The sequence below is a fragment of the Martes martes genome, assembly GCF_963455335.1.
Source record: "Martes martes genome assembly, chromosome: 1".
In the NCBI taxonomy this organism is placed as follows: domain Eukaryota; kingdom Metazoa; phylum Chordata; class Mammalia; order Carnivora; family Mustelidae; genus Martes; species Martes martes.
Window position 1 is genome coordinate 119,150,016 of NC_137888.1, and position 12,653 is coordinate 119,162,668.

General features: G+C 52.4%; 1 protein-coding gene across 2 annotated transcripts in view; it reads left to right on the forward strand.

Annotated features, from left to right (window-relative positions):
• MYLK (myosin light chain kinase) overlaps positions 1–12,653 on the forward strand; it is a 178,656-nt gene that overhangs the window by 109,231 nt on the left and 56,772 nt on the right. For both annotated transcript variants that reach the window (XM_080799769.1, XM_080799770.1), the window contains one exon: positions 5,267–5,353. In XM_080799769.1, the coding sequence (XP_080655895.1) occupies positions 5,267–5,353 (87 nt within the window). The remainder of the gene's footprint in view (positions 1–5,266; positions 5,354–12,653) is intronic.

Sequence of the window (12,653 nt, forward strand, 5' to 3'; positions counted from 1 at the left end):
TTCTGGATGGGCGCATAAGGGGCAGGGCAATGAAGAATTTTGCCCCTGTGAAGTTTAAGATGTCTCTCAGATGTCCAGGTGGGCATGTCACATAGGCAGGCATTTATTTATTTATTTATTTATTTATTTATTTTAAAAAGATTTTATTTTATTTATTTAACAGAGAGAGAGAGAGAGAGAGAATCACAAGTAGGCAGAGCAGCAGGCAGAGAGAGAGGGAGAAGCAGGCTCCCCGCAGAGCAGAGAGCCCGATGTGGGGCTCGATCCCAGGACGCTGAGATCATGACCTGAGCCGAAGGCAGAGGCTTAACCCACTGAGCCACCCAGGTGCCCCTAGGCAGGCATTTAGATGAACCTGGAGTTGGGTCAGGAGGTCGGGGTTGGAGGCAGGATATGGGGAGCCGTCCACACAAGAGGCCACTGAGTGTCCTGGGATTGAACGAGGTCCCTAGGGTGGATGTGGATGGAGGGGGCAGGAAGAGAAGGAGGGCAGGACAGAGGTCCGCTGAGGAGACCAAGAAGGAATAGGCATGGTGGGATAGGAAGAAATCCCGGAGAAAGAGGTGTCCCCGAAGCCAAACGGTGGCCACTTCAATAAGAAAGCAATGATGGAATCAGTGCATCAGATGTGGCTGCCAAGGAGAGTAAGGTGAGTCTGAGCACTGGCCATTGGGTTTGGCAACCCAGAGGTGATTCGTAACTGTGACAAGGGGGCTTGTGGGGTAACAGTAGAAAAGCCTGAATCGAGGCGTGAGGGACTGAGTGGCCTGCTAAAGTCCACGCAGCTAATGACTAGCTGGCTGGGCATTTAAACACAAGCCGTGGAGCCTCACTACCGCGCCGCCTGCGGCCGTGACAGGCACCTCTGATCTTGACCGAGCAGATTTCGATGCACCCTTCTTTCATTGGCCTGAGTCCTCCATAGTAACAAGTTTGCTCCCACTTTCACATTTGTCCTTCCGGTCGTCACTGGCAGCTAACATGCATTAGACTGAACTAAATAAAATTGCTGTTCCGGTGGGCCAAAGACACTTGAGTATTGCCACAGCTGTGGTTCAACCTGAAGTAAGCGGTTAAAGCACGTAGCATCGTGCCAGGCACAACTAAGTAACCCAGCCCATTCACTCTGTTGGGGTGTGATTCCTGTGTTCCTGGTGAAGGTCAGGCTCAGAAAAGGTCAGGGAGCTTGCCCAAGGGCTCACAGGCCCCAAACGGTAGAGCCAGAGAAGAGCTTGTCTCCCGCCTAGAGCACCCTCTTTTCTGTTGATGCCAGCTTGCTGCCTGCCCTCGGGCAGAGGAGGAGGCCAGGCCCTCTGCCCTGCCCCCTCTTGGAGCTCCTGGAAGCTGGGACCCCCTTCTAGAAGCCCCCTTCCTTGGGTTTGTATCTCAGGGAACCAGCCTGTTGGGGAAGACAGAAGGAGGGCTGGGTCTGGAGCTAGCCCAGGAGTGGAAGGGGTGAGCCGTTGCCCATATAAGGACACATTTTCCACTCCATGTCAAGGCCCCCCACCTCTCCATACTGCCATCTTCCTCCCCCATCTGTCTTTGGGGGCACAACCAGGCCAGCCACGAACTCCAGCCCTGGGGCCCCGATCTAGAAATGGAGTCTGGTTTCATCACCAACTGATTAAAATAGAAAATACAAGCTGCTCTTAGACTTGTGTGACTATTATTTTTATCCCCTGGGTAGCCGTGCAATCATAAAGCTGGTTCTGATTAAGCGCACAGTCCCTCCAGCCTGCCCCTCGCTGCTGTTCTCACGGAGGGCTAGTGGCTTGTGTTCGCACAGCCCCCGCAGGGCGGGAGGACTGCCAAGGGAAGAGGGGACCAGGCCCACCCCTGGTGGGGGGGTGCTCCAAGTCTGGGGGTGTGCCTGGCTTGAAAGGGAAACTCGAGCCCCTTTCCTCATGGTCAGATGGAAAGATAGAGTGCACAGAACTTCTAAAAACAAAGCTTAGTGTACTCAACGTCAGTGTCAGGCTAGCACTCAGAAGCTGAGGATAGATGCAGAGGCGGGAAATGGGCAACATGCGGGTGGGGGCTGGTCAGCCAGGGCGTTTGAAAGGTAGAGAATTTTAAAGCAGACTCGGAGGGAGGTGAGGAAACGTGGTAAGCAGGAGGAATGAGTTAGTAGGTAAATGATCACTTTTCTCCTTTTCTGAGCACTACTGGATACGTTCTGTCCTTTGAGTCTCTTAACACTGTGCGGTAGCGAAAATAGGTGTTACTTCCTTTGTACAGATTTAGGAATAGAGACCCAGAGTGGCTGAAATGATTTGCTTGTGATCCCAAGATTGCTGGTGACAGAACCAAAACTAGAACCCTCCTCTCTGGGTCTGTGCTCTAAGGATGCTTGGAGGCGAAGGCCGACACAACCCTGTGAGGGGAGAAGGGAACTCAGTCTCTCATCCCTTCTTTAGGGACCCAGGAGCACTAGGCCTCTCATCCTTTGCTGGCTTATGCCTCCAGTTATGCATCAGTTAAAACAACAACAACCCTGATCCTTCTTTATCTCCCTCCTGTGAGGTCCCAGAACTCACCAGAAGAAAGACGGGCAAAGGGAATATTCAAGCCGAGGAACGTAGAACTCTGTGCACACTTGGCTCTCTCCTCCTCTTCCTTGAAAAAGGGGGAAACAAACACATTTTGGGGTGCAGTTCTCTGTAAATTATCCTTGGTGCCTGTCAGGTCTTGATTGGAGGGCCCTAAACAAGGGAACCCTAGACCCCTCCCATGCCCTAGAGTATGGCATGATCTGCAGACATCAGGGGAAGCTCTGGTCGGCATTCCTGTGTCTTAGACTAGTCCCCAAGACCCTCCCTGGGCCCCACCCCCACCTCTCGACATGCAGGCACATACACATATGTATGCACACATAGACACGTGTGCACACACATGGCCTGAAGAGAGAGACAAGTGCCCTATTAAAATCATCTGTGGAGCTTCTGGATCTTATTGACACCCAGGCCCCTAACTAGACCAATGAAACCGGGATCTGGGGAGTGAGATACCTGGGCACAGGTGCTGCTAATGGGCAGCCCACGCTGAGGACCACAGAGGCTGACAAATGTGTACTGAGGATTTTTCTGTAGCTGGGAATGACCATTAGGCCTGGGGAAAACACCTAGTGTGAGGAAGTGAAATCATCCCATCCCCTCCCCGTGGGACTTTCTGCTCCTCCATCCTTTATGCACATGGAACCAGGCATATGGGCCACCTGCTGAGGAGGCCGGACACAGGCAGTGTCAGCGGTGGAAGGCAGGACCCCTGACTCACCGTCTGGGGTTCCTCTTGCTCTAACAGAGGCGGCAGGAGGATAACAGTGAGGAACGGAGGGAGGGAAGGGGGCCAGGTTATCAAGTGCTCTTGAAAGGACTTCTTGCAGCTGTGTCCCCTCAGGACCATTCCCTGTCATACACTGGCTGCTAGGAAGCTCTTCTTTTTTTTTTTTTTTTAAAGATTTTATTTACTTATTTGACAGACAGAGATCAGACAGAGTAGGCAGAGAGAGAGAGAGAGGAGGAAGCAGGCTCCCCGCTGAGCAGAGGGCCCAATGCGGGGCTCGATCCCAGGACCCTGGGATCATGACCTGGGCCGAAGGCAGAGGCTTTAACCCACTGAGCCACCCAGGTACCCCTAGGAATCTCTTCTTAAGGCCTACGCTTCATCATTCCTGTAGTGACGTGTATAGCTTTTGGCTGACTTCCGTTGGAGATAGTCTCCCCAGCCCCAGAGGCCCATGTGCCTCGGAGCTGCCGGCGAGCTTGGACAGTGCCTGCACCAGGCCTCTGTCCCTGGATTACCCAGCTGTCGCCAGGAGTGGGCAGGCTTTCAGTTAGGAAGGAAGCTTGACTCTTTGTCGGGGGATTTACTTGGGCAGAAAAGAGACACAAATACCATCCATCTAGAAGGAGTAATGCATCCAGATGTGAGTATCAGGAGTCCATGTGCTGGGAAAGGGTTCGTCCCCAGGCCCTAGTTCTGTGCAGCATGTGTCCACCCCGCAAACCCCCAGGAGCCAGCCTGGGAGAGGGCATGTGTCAGCAGCTAGGACTGCCCCATCTAGGAGGCAGGACAGCAAGATGGCCCTTCCTCCCCAGCCAAGCCACAGGAATGCGGCCCAAGCATGGTTGGAAAGTCCCACCCCCTCCTTCCTCCCTCTAAGCTTCCTCTGTTAGGAGCAGGAAAGGGAATGGCAGGAAGGGGCTCTGAGGGGGAGGCTTGCTCCCAGCCATCCCTGAAGAGCGTTCCCTTTGGGGAAAATGCTCCTGGGGAAAATGCTGGAACATAGTGATAGCTCTTTAACCAGCTGCTTCTTATCCAAGTTCCTGGGTGGTTTCCCCAAAACTTCCTGAAGCCCAGTCTCCTCGGGCCCGGTAAGGCCTTTTATGCCCAGCCCAGTGCCATGTTTTTCTGCTGCCCTGACAAGGGAGAGTTTCCCCTGGCCTTGTCCACACTTGGCATGAATGTGGATGGGGAAGGTGAAGGTGAAGGAGAAGCTTAAAGAATCGTGCACCCATGCATATCCCATTTCAGGTCTACCCTGACAGCTCCACAGGGTTTCATGGGATCTACTTTGACGAGGAGTATAGAAGCTCCCATAATGGGTCCAAGGCTCCACACAGGGGCCGGGGAGGTGTGCGGGCTGCCTGCTCCGAGGCCTCCATCTGGTCTGGGGGTCTGTCAGTGGCCACATGTAGAAGGCAGTCTGAGGAATCAGAAGGTGCAGGCACCTCTCAGGCTGTGAGCCAAGGGCATGGGTCCCGTCCCCTCCTTCTCCTGTGTGAGAGACCTCTCTGTGCAGAGCAGGCTTTGGGAAATGCAGAGCGGTGCGCCCAAGTGAGTGAAGGCCCAGTGAAGGGAACAGAGGGGAGAGAGGTAAGCAGAGGGCACCGACTCTGCTCCAGCCCTGCCAGGGTGTGATTCCTGGCAGCATGTGCCTGCCACAGAGGGGAACGTGTGAACTAGCTCCCAGGAGAGCCTGTCCATCCGTCTTGCCTAGGCGACTGTGCTCTCTCCACCTGATTTATAAGCACAGTGGAGTGGACGCTCCTTCTTTGGTGCTCCTGTGGAGGAAGGTGCCTCATGGCAGGCGCCGTCTGCCTGGCGGGCACTGAGGGCCCCCAGAGTGGAATGGGGAGCAGGATGCAGTGCGGGGGGGAGCTCTAATTTTGGTCGGGGTGGGATTTTTTTATTGAGATGCCTCCTCCGCTCATTTTCTTGGGCAGCAGCCAACTAATGTTTGTGGTTACCTGTTCTGTTCCAGATGCTCCCACCAAGGAGAATGTCAAGGCCCCGGAGATGAAAGCCCGGAGGCCCAAGAGCTCTCTTCCCCCTGTGCTAGGAACAGAGAGTAAGTATTTGTTCAGCTCCTCAGTGGCCCAGCACTGAGGGCCAGCATCAGAGCCCCGCCGCCTTGCCTGCACCCCGGCGAGCCCCATTAAGTCCCCGTGCCCAGGCCAGGGGCCACTTGGCACGGCCCACCTCTCCCAGCCTCCGCACGTCCACATCCACTTGCCACCTCTCTCAGGCCTTCAGTACTTTTCACCAAGACTCCTTCTTCCAGTTCCTCCCAGGTGAGTTTTTCCTGCTGGGTAGACCTTTCCAAGCTATAGCTCTGACCTTACCACTTGTGGCCGCCGTCCCTACAAGTGAGCCTCACACTCATCACCACCCAGTCATACCCGCTGCCTCCCCCATACCCTCTGTTTAAAAAAAAAAAGAAGAAGAAGAAGGCAGTCTCTTAATTACCCATACTAATAGGGCAAAGTGATTGAGCTTGATTAATTCAAAGGCTGAGTCTCATTTTCCATGACAAGGCCGAGTTCTGTGACTTCGTTTTATTCTCTTCCTTTCTGATCTACATATTTACGTTACTAACGATGAGCTTGGGTTCCCGGTACACATACCAGCCAGCTGTCGGGGTGGGGGGGAAGCTCAGCCTTCTGCACATGGCGTAGCTGAACTGGAACTGTAATGTCCAATGGATTTTTAGCCAAAATGAGGAACTCAGATGATCAGGAGTGGACATCTAATGAGTTGCTAGAAATGCACGCCTAATTGTAAGAAAAACCTCATAAGAATGGGTTGGTGATTCTGTTTTCCAAGAGGATGACTGGGGCCTGTGCTCTATGAGTTATGAGAAAATGGGATCTTAGAAGACCATGGGCTGCTTGTGACATAGGGGCCCGAGTCCGTCCTTCACCCCTCCTGGGGGCAGAAGCAGGAGCTCGGGAAGCTTGAGCGGGGTCACCAGCGGCCTCCAGTCCTCAGCTCCGGGACACCCTTTCCAGGCAGATCCCGGGGGAAGTGAGGTGTGGGTTAAGGGGAGAGTCGTGCGGGAGAATACAGCTGGAGACGGGGAGCGGCTGGGCCCTGAGAGCTGGGCCTTTGTGCTGGAGGTGGGAAGGCTCGGGAAAGGCCGATCAAGTTGTCATCATCCAGTTCTGGGACGATATATAGCTCAACCCCGGCTATATATTAGATTCACCTGGGGAGCTTTTGAAACCTCTGCTGCTGGGGCACCCCGGCTCAGTTAAATCAGGATCTCTGGGGGTAGGATCCAGGTTTCAGTATTTGTTCAAGCTCCTGGGCCATTCTGGCGTGTGGTCGGTCAGGCTGGAAGCACAGCGTGCCTGCACTGTTGGGCTTGCGAAGCGGGGCGGGGGGGGGGGGTGTTCTCCTTTCCTGCCTCTGTTAAGTGTGGCACTGCCTTGGCGCCCGTTATGCCCAGGTCCTCAGACCATCTCTGATACCAGCACCCAGTCTCTACTCTTCAGGGAGGGAGCAAGATGCTGGAAGCAGAGCTGGAAGCCAAGGTTCTTACCCCTCTCGAGGGAGTGGGGAGTGGTGTTCAGTCAGTGGTACTGCTTAGGGGGAGGGGCAGGGCTGAAGGAAACTTCTTGTCCTCCTTCCATAGCAAATACACATGTTCATGACTGGATAAACTCCAGCAGACACTGCTTGTGTGTGGAAGGGGAATTTTACTCTAGTCTTTGTGTCACGGTTATGGACAGGACAGATGTCTTACCCCACAAAGGACTGGAAAAGTGTGTCTCCATGTACAGTAATGACCACTTTGAATGGTCCATCCTCCCAGCCTCTCACCACCCCCACCCATCATCCCCTCGGCGTTGAAAGCTTTAGCAGAGTAGTTCTGGTTACCTCCACCCGCTTACACACCTGTGCTCAGAAACCTGTTGAGTTCTCTGGATGCTTCTAGAACACCATGGAGCTTCCTTCCCGAAGCCTCCTGAGAAGGCAGCTGCTCAGAGATAGGAAATAGAGAAGGTGTCTTTTAGACCTTCACCTGCGATTATATTCTCACTTTTGGGGATAATTTATAGTATTTATTAATTACATATGTTAAATATGCATGCATTCTTCCTTAAACATGCTAAAAAGTATAGAAATGTTCCAGGGACAATATGAAAGCCCTCTTTTGTCTACCCCCGGTTCTACTCACCTCCTCAATTATGTTCACAGTTGTTTCTTTCTGAGCATTTACATATAAGATGTAAATACATCATGCATTCTGGACACCTCTGCAGCTTGCCTTTTTCTCTTAGCATAGCCATCCCTCATCCCAGATGTCTCTGATCCCATGAAAAAGCCCAGATTCTCCTGTCCCCGAGAGCTCTGGCTGTATATGTGTGTTCATTTTTTTCAAGCACTGGGAAATACCTAATCTAACTAGGAAATCCATCTCTGCTGCCAGTAACCGAGGGAAAGCCAAGTGTTTTTCTTGTCAAACAGATCATAGCCAGATCCCTCCCCACATGACCGCCCGCCCTCAGCCGTGTTGTTCAGTCCTGAGCGCAAGCTGTCAGGTATGAGGGTAGATGGCCCGTGTCCACGCAGTGGCCTGGGAGTTGCTAGGAGTCCTGCTGAGGACCATGAGGGGAAAACCAACTCCATTGGCCAACCCAGGCGGCGGGATGGGAGGAAATGGACAGAAGTACAACTAACGTGCCAGACACCAAGTCCCAAGTCCAGGAGCGAGGGGTGGCAATTTGCGGTGATTTGGGACGAGGGGAACTCTGGGCCAGGTTAGGAAGGAGAGAGGAATTTGGTGTGGTTGAAGTGCAATGGTAACATTGTTGGAAGGCTGGAGGGAGGAACTACACAGATGCCAGAAGGAATGTTATGGGCACCTACGCCCCCAGCCCCCACCGACTCAGGTGCTTACTTAGCGCCTGCGCAACACCCCACCCCCACCTTCCGTGTGACAGGTGTCAGGTCAGGTGCCTGGGCTCTGTCACTTCAGGCCGGGCTCACTCAGCTGAGCTACAAGTAGTTGTTCCCATTTTACAGAGGAGCAAAACTGAGCCCTAGAGCACTAAATGGTCCCACCTGGGGTCTGACGGCTGATAAGATCTGGAACCTTGAGGCCAACCCTGATCCACGTTCCTGCTGCAGGGCCTTGTGCTTGCTGGTCTCAGGGGCATACTTTGTACTGTCCACACACACCTGGGCCGTGTTCCCCCCAGCCCACGAGGGTAGGGGTCTGCTGCCATGGGAGCTGAGGGGATGAGGAGGGGGACCCCTGCCATGCTTGCTGGGATCCCTAGACCTGTCAGGGTGTTTGCCCCAAGCCTCCCAAGAGGAATTTTTTTATGACTTTATTTTGGTATAATTTCAGATTTATTGAGAAGTTGCAAGAATAGTACAAGGAAATCTTGTATACCTGTTACTTAGATCCACCAATTATTTACGTTTTGTTCCGTTGTCCCTATGTATGTATTCATATGAATTTATTCACCATTCATCAGATTCTCATGCAGATATAGATATGCTATGTTTATATTCACATATTTGCCATGCGTCATATAGATTAGATGTACATACACCATGTATGGATAAAGTAGAGGCATCATGCCCTTGATCTCCACACATGTTATTGTGTATCTCCTAAGAGCATAAGCACAATGCAGTTATTAAAATCAGGACTTTTAACATTAAACCCATACTACTATTTAATGCATGGTCTATATTCAGTTTTTGTCAGTTGTCATGATTTCCTTTTAATGCTACTTTTCACCCCTCTATGGGAACTTACTGTCATACTTCTGGAACACTCCCATCCACTCTTCCAGTCCAGAGTGATTGACTCCTACCTTTGGAGAAAGAACAAGAAGTGCATGGGCCGAGGGGAGATGCATCCAAGACTCTGCTTGAGTTGAGTTGGCATGGGGAGATGGAAGCATCCTCGTTGGACCTCCAGACGCCCCTTTACTATGCCCGGTTCTGGGACAGTGCTCGAACACAAGACATAGCCAGAGAAGCCACTAGGCTAGAAAGCAAGGGACAAATGTCTTGGTTCTGCCTCTGATTGAACATGTGGCCTTGGTCAAAGCCATTTGTCTCTGGGCCTGTCAGATGGGGACTGTCTCCAACTGAGTTCAGGCTTTTCCAGCTCTGACATCAGTCCATTCAATGAAATGCCTTTGTTGTTGTTGTTTTTGTCGAGTGACACAGTTCAGATGAGGTCCGCTGACCCCCCTTTATATCATCTGCTGTGGGATGGGTCGAAGCTTCAGCGAGTACAGCTCGTGTTACACGGTAGCAGAAACTTCCTGATGGAGAGGAGGCTTGAAGCAGAAGGTCCAGGTTTCAGGTAGCCCAGCTGCATAGTGTTTTGTGTGAGGGAGGCATTGATGGGACTTTGGAGCTGGTTCTGGAGAATACAGACATGGCAGTGCCTGCTGGTAATGGACTCAGGGATTCCTCCTATCAGTCTGTAGAGCTGATGGTCTTTTAGAAAAGAGATAAATGAGCATAGGCTACTTTGATAACTTAAGGACAGGAACTAGAGCTTGTTCATTTCTGAAATGTCCATGCCTAGCCTGTGGTAGAGAGATAATAAGCGTTTGATTTTTCAAATAGATTCATGAGTTCCCAGGCTTTAAGGGTCCCTGCCTCTCTTGTACTTCTGGGATCTGGGGATGATGCAAACTGGACACCCCTTTGTATTCCCTGCCTGGCACTGGCCTGACATTCATCACTTTGGCTTCAGTACTGTGACGGACCATCCCAGATTATGCTTTTAGATACCTTTGCCTTGGCCTCCCTTATGTGTGTCTCTCCGAAACCAAAAGTCAGGTCAACTTGGGGTGCCTGGGTGGCTCAGATGTTAAACATCTGCCTTCGGCTCAGTTCATGATGCCAGGGTCCTTGGATCGAGCCCCATATTGGGCTCCCTGCTTGGCAGGAAGCCTGCTTTCTTTCTCTCCCACTCCCCCTGCTTGTGTTTCCTCTCTTGCTATGTCTCTCTCTGTCAAATAAATAAATAAAATCTTAAAAAAAAAAAAAAGTCAGATCAACTTGAAAGCATCTTTGGATGTCCAGACTAGTGCCCAGTTTTCCTGAAAGATTCCCCCAGTATCCCACCTTTCTTTTAAATATTGTCCCAAAGTCATGGGGAGTGTTAAGCCACAATAGGATTCAAAGAGCTGGAAGGAAGTACTGGACAGATTGAGATCTGGCATCAAGATTTGCTTGACACTGGGCCTCCTGGAAGAAAACCTGGGGTATTTCCACACATGCCTTTGAAAGCTGGCACCAACTCCTAATGTCTCTCTACCAAAATATTGCTCAGTGAGGAGGGACAGTGCCTAATATCATCACCCCACCCTGCCAGGCATGGACCTTGTGACTCCCCTCCCCCCACTCCGGGCCGCTGCTTCCAGCTCCTTCCCCAGTCATCCCCTGTCTCCCGTGATCCCATGAAGTGGGAGGACTTTGGCGCTGCTGTCCTGGCCATGCTGGGTGCCTCTTGCACAACCATCCTGGCGTTTTGTGTCCTGGGAGATGAGTGTTTGCCATAACAAGAAGAGCAGTGTTCCTCTGGAATTTCTTGTGTGACAGCCTTTGCTACGAGGGGATGTGTTTAGGAAATTTGCCCAGAGATGTTAATTCTGGGGAAGTGACCCATAATCCTCCATAGGTCTGTCTATAAGGACGTCCTGGAAGAGGCCCTGTGTGTGCCATTGGTGAGGAAGTTGTGGGTTGTCCCAGAGCTTGCGTCTGCCCGAGTGCAGGGCAGTGGGATTCGGCTTTCCCTCCTTGGGTCCCCGCAGCCACCCTCCTTCCCTGACACAGCCCTGTGCCTGAGTGCTCCCTCCGTCCTTCACCCAGCCTGCGTCACCTTCAGGAGCCTGTGGTTGAAAAGTTAATGCTGATTTTGGGAACTGCAAAGGGTTTGATGTCTATTTTTAGTTAGCTACCTAAAAAAGGAAATGTCCCTAGAGAAGCAGACACCCAGGGACCTCCATGTACCCGAGGCTGTTGCTGCTACCTCCCTCATTCTCCTTTGCTTTCCATTGTCTCAGACCCTTTGACACAGAGAGACCCACACTTCAGGCCCTGTAAATATCTCCTAACTTTTTGCTCAGGGCTTCTGCCCCGCTGATTCATGGGAGAGGCCCTCCTGTACCTTCAGACAGAGCAGTCTGGAAACTTCTGTGGACGCCGACCTCCTCCCCTGCGCCGGTGCGAAAGGAAGGCTCAGCAGGCCAGGAGTCAGTCAGGGCTTGGGCAGGCTGGGGCAGAAGCAGTCTGGGGGTTGCTCAGTCAGGAGGCTGGCCTCCCCAGGGCTGCCCCTGGTTTCCCAGCAGGCTTCCAAGTTCGGGCTTTGATTCACGATGCTTTCACTGGGCTGCTTCACGTCTTCCAGTCTCAGTCTCCTCTTTAGAGTGGAAGGCTCAGCACCCACCAGCTTTGATCTAGTTGGTGACAGAGCAAGGAGGTAGCTCCTTCTCGTGGAAGGTTGCACAGGGACTCGAGCTCCACGGCTTTCTCTCCCAGGGTCAGAGTTGCAGGGCTGGGGTAGAGCATTCTTGGGAACTTCCAGGTTAACAGAGATCCTCAGGAGCTGTGCTCATTCCTTTAATAGCTTTCCAAGCATGTATCAGGTACCGTGCTAGGCACTGGGTGTACGAATGATGAACAAAATGGGCCCTGTTCCTGTCCCCGGGAAGCTTGATGTGGGGTCTGCATGTTGCAGTCGTGATGCCTCTGATGAGTTCTGACACACGACCGCCTCAAAGGGGCGTGGAGCCCAGCATGGACCTAGTGATGCGTGAGCTGAGGGCTTCCAGAAGAAGGTCCCAGAGTCGACAGTCACGAGCTGAAGCCAGAAGGCCGGTGCTACAGAAATGGAAAGGCATTGGGTGTGGGGGATAGCACAGCCCCCTCCAAAGGGTGAGGCAGGGCCCCGCAGCATCAGCATGCCCCAGACAGCCAGGAGCTATGTTTCTAGCCAATTTCCCAGGTGCTCACAATGCACACTTGATTTGGAAAACCACCAACATTGAGCATTGAGGGCCTGGGTGACCGAGATCCCCAAGAGGGAAGAGTAAGAAAAAAGATGGGATGAGAGCTGGGGACGGATCTCGAAGGCCCTTGTGAGATGAGCTGGACTCGATCCTCAGTGGCAGTGGCTGGCATTGGAGAGGTTTAAACAGTGAACTGTTGGCCTCAGAATGATGGCTGTATTAGGGCAGGGACAGGGGCCCAGAGGCCAAAGAGGTGGTACTGTCGGGACTAGAATATTGACAGTGGGGATGCGGAAAGTGGCAGACCAAGGAGGTATTTAGGGGATGGAATCGACAGATGTTAGTGACAGGAGATGGTAGGGAGGGGCTCTTGGGAGG